This window comes from Petaurus breviceps, unplaced genomic scaffold (assembly GCF_028583685.1).
Source record: "Petaurus breviceps papuanus isolate PSGF00001 unplaced genomic scaffold, PetGlider_PUasm1.0 90825, whole genome shotgun sequence".
NCBI classification, from domain to species: domain Eukaryota; kingdom Metazoa; phylum Chordata; class Mammalia; order Diprotodontia; family Petauridae; genus Petaurus; species Petaurus breviceps.
The window spans coordinates 15658976-15661020 of NW_027187353.1; the positions used below are offsets into that span (position 1 = coordinate 15658976).

General features: G+C 49.9%; 1 protein-coding gene across 1 annotated transcript in view; it reads right to left on the bottom strand.

Moving 5' to 3' along the window:
- MMRN2 (multimerin 2) overlaps nt 1–2045 on the bottom strand; it is a 45459-nt gene that overhangs the window by 1434 nt on the left and 41980 nt on the right. The window contains exon 7 of the mRNA XM_069071375.1: nt 1–1769. This exon is cut by the window's left edge and continues 1434 nt beyond it. Within this exon, the coding sequence (XP_068927476.1) occupies nt 1372–1769 (398 nt within the window). The 3' untranslated portion in view covers nt 1–1371. The remainder of the gene's footprint in view (nt 1770–2045) is intronic.

Sequence of the window (2045 nt, forward strand, 5' to 3'; positions counted from 1 at the left end):
TTCTTTCTTTCTTTCTTTCTTTCTTTCTTTCTTTCTTTCTTTCTTTCCAATTTTTAGAACATTTTTATTTAAAGTTTTGAGTTTTAAATTCTATCCCTCCCTTTCTCTTCTCCCCCCTCCCTGAGACAGTAAGCAGTCAGATATACATATGCAATTATGTAAAACATTTCCATATTAATTAGTCTGTACAAACAGATTCGAATAAAAGAAAAAAGTGAAAGAAAGAAAGTGAAGAATAGCATGCTTCGGTCTATATTTAATCAATATCAGTACTTTCTCTGGAGGCACATGATATGCATCGTCTTTAGTCCTTTTGGAATTGTCTTGGATCATTGTATTGCTGAGCCCAGTTAAGTCTTTCACCAGGTTGTTGTTTGTCCTTCGTTCTGAAAGGAGGACCATGACGTCATGGAAGTGATGCCATGACATGCAAGTGAATTGGATTTAAGGGAGGGAGGGCTTTCAAAGTCACCAGCCCACAGTTCTCCATCCAACAGTATTGCTGTTACTATATACAACGTTCTCCTGGTTCTGTTCGCTTTGCATTGGTTCATGTAAATCTTTCCAAGATTTTCTGAAATCCTCCTGCTCACCCTTTCTAACAGCACAGAAATATTTCATTACAGTCATACGCCATAGCCTATTTAGCCATTCCTCCATTGATGGACATCCCTTTGATCTCCAATTCTTTGCCACCACAAAAAGAGCTGCCATTTTCTTGAGCAGGACAAGTCCCCTGGCTGACCTTGATGTTACCAACATAAGAACATGACCTCCTCAGGGGCAGAGGGACTGTTTTTGCCTTTGTTTGCATCCTCATCACTTAGCACCCTGTTTGGTAAATGTGGGTTTACTTGACTGGAGGGTTGAGGCTGAGGTCTTTCCCTATGGTGCACCTCTGGAGACGTAGAAAAGGAATGGAAAAGAAACCAAGGGGAGGAAGAGTTTTGAAGAGTTCTAGAAAAATTACTGGTGTCAGTAAAGGTGGAGAGCCCCCCAAAGGACTGGGTGATCCCGGAGGGGGTGAAGGGCAGCTCTTCTTACCCCCAACCGAGGTGCTCCAAATCTTGCCTTAGGCTTTAGCCAGACCTCAGTTTTGGACCTGCCTGCTCCTCAAGGCAAAGTCTTTCAACAATAGCGGACCTCAGGTCCCAAGGCCAGAGGGAAGCACTCCAGGCTCCCCAGGAGTTTTCTCTCATTCTCAGGAAAGAGCTGAACAGAGAGCATCCAAAGCATGAGACCTGAGCACCAAATGCGCTTTGGCTAAAGGCTTCCAGGGAGCATGTAGGGATAACACAGTGGTGCTGTAGGAATCACGGTCCAGGCATTTGTGGCCTCTTTGGGAAGAAGAAACAGGGAGGGGCTCTGGGTTCAAGTTTTAAACACCAGGAAGCCACCCAGTGCGGTCCCACTGGGATCCCTTCGTGCCAGGGAGCCCTTGGTGAGCTCGAACCACACTCTCTCCCCCTTCTGCAGCTCGGCCACGGCGAAGGTGGCTGCGGTGCTCCCTGCGGCGCCCGTGGGCTCCTCTGAGCCGCTAGAGACCGACGTCCTGAGTCGGCCCCCCAGCACGAGCTGGCCCTCGCCCAGCCCTGGGCCGAATTCAGCACTCACGGCAATCAGGTAGATCCCGCGCTCTGGGGCTCGGAAGAAGCCGTGCTCGGGGGAGTAGCCGTCCCCGACGTTCAGGTAAGTAGCGTTGAACTTCACGGGCCGCCGAAGACCGTGCGTCCCTTGGGGAAATCCGGCGTAGAAGGCCACGGAGGGTCCTGGAAAGCAGACAGGAAGGACTGTGGTCACTCAGGGAACGTTACCTGCACGCCTTGCCTGAGCCTCAGTTTCCTCGTCTGAAAAATCAGGGCTGGGGGGAGGAACCAGATGGACTCTGTGAGTCCGTGAGCCTGCGTCTTAGGTGAAGATGGCATGTTTGCCAGCCCTTTCCTCATCGCAGCCCCCGGAGACACGGAAACAGGTGCAAGGGTCATTCCGGGTTTTAGGGATGAGGAAACTGAGGTTCTGAGAGGCGTCAGGTAGCTAATGAAAAC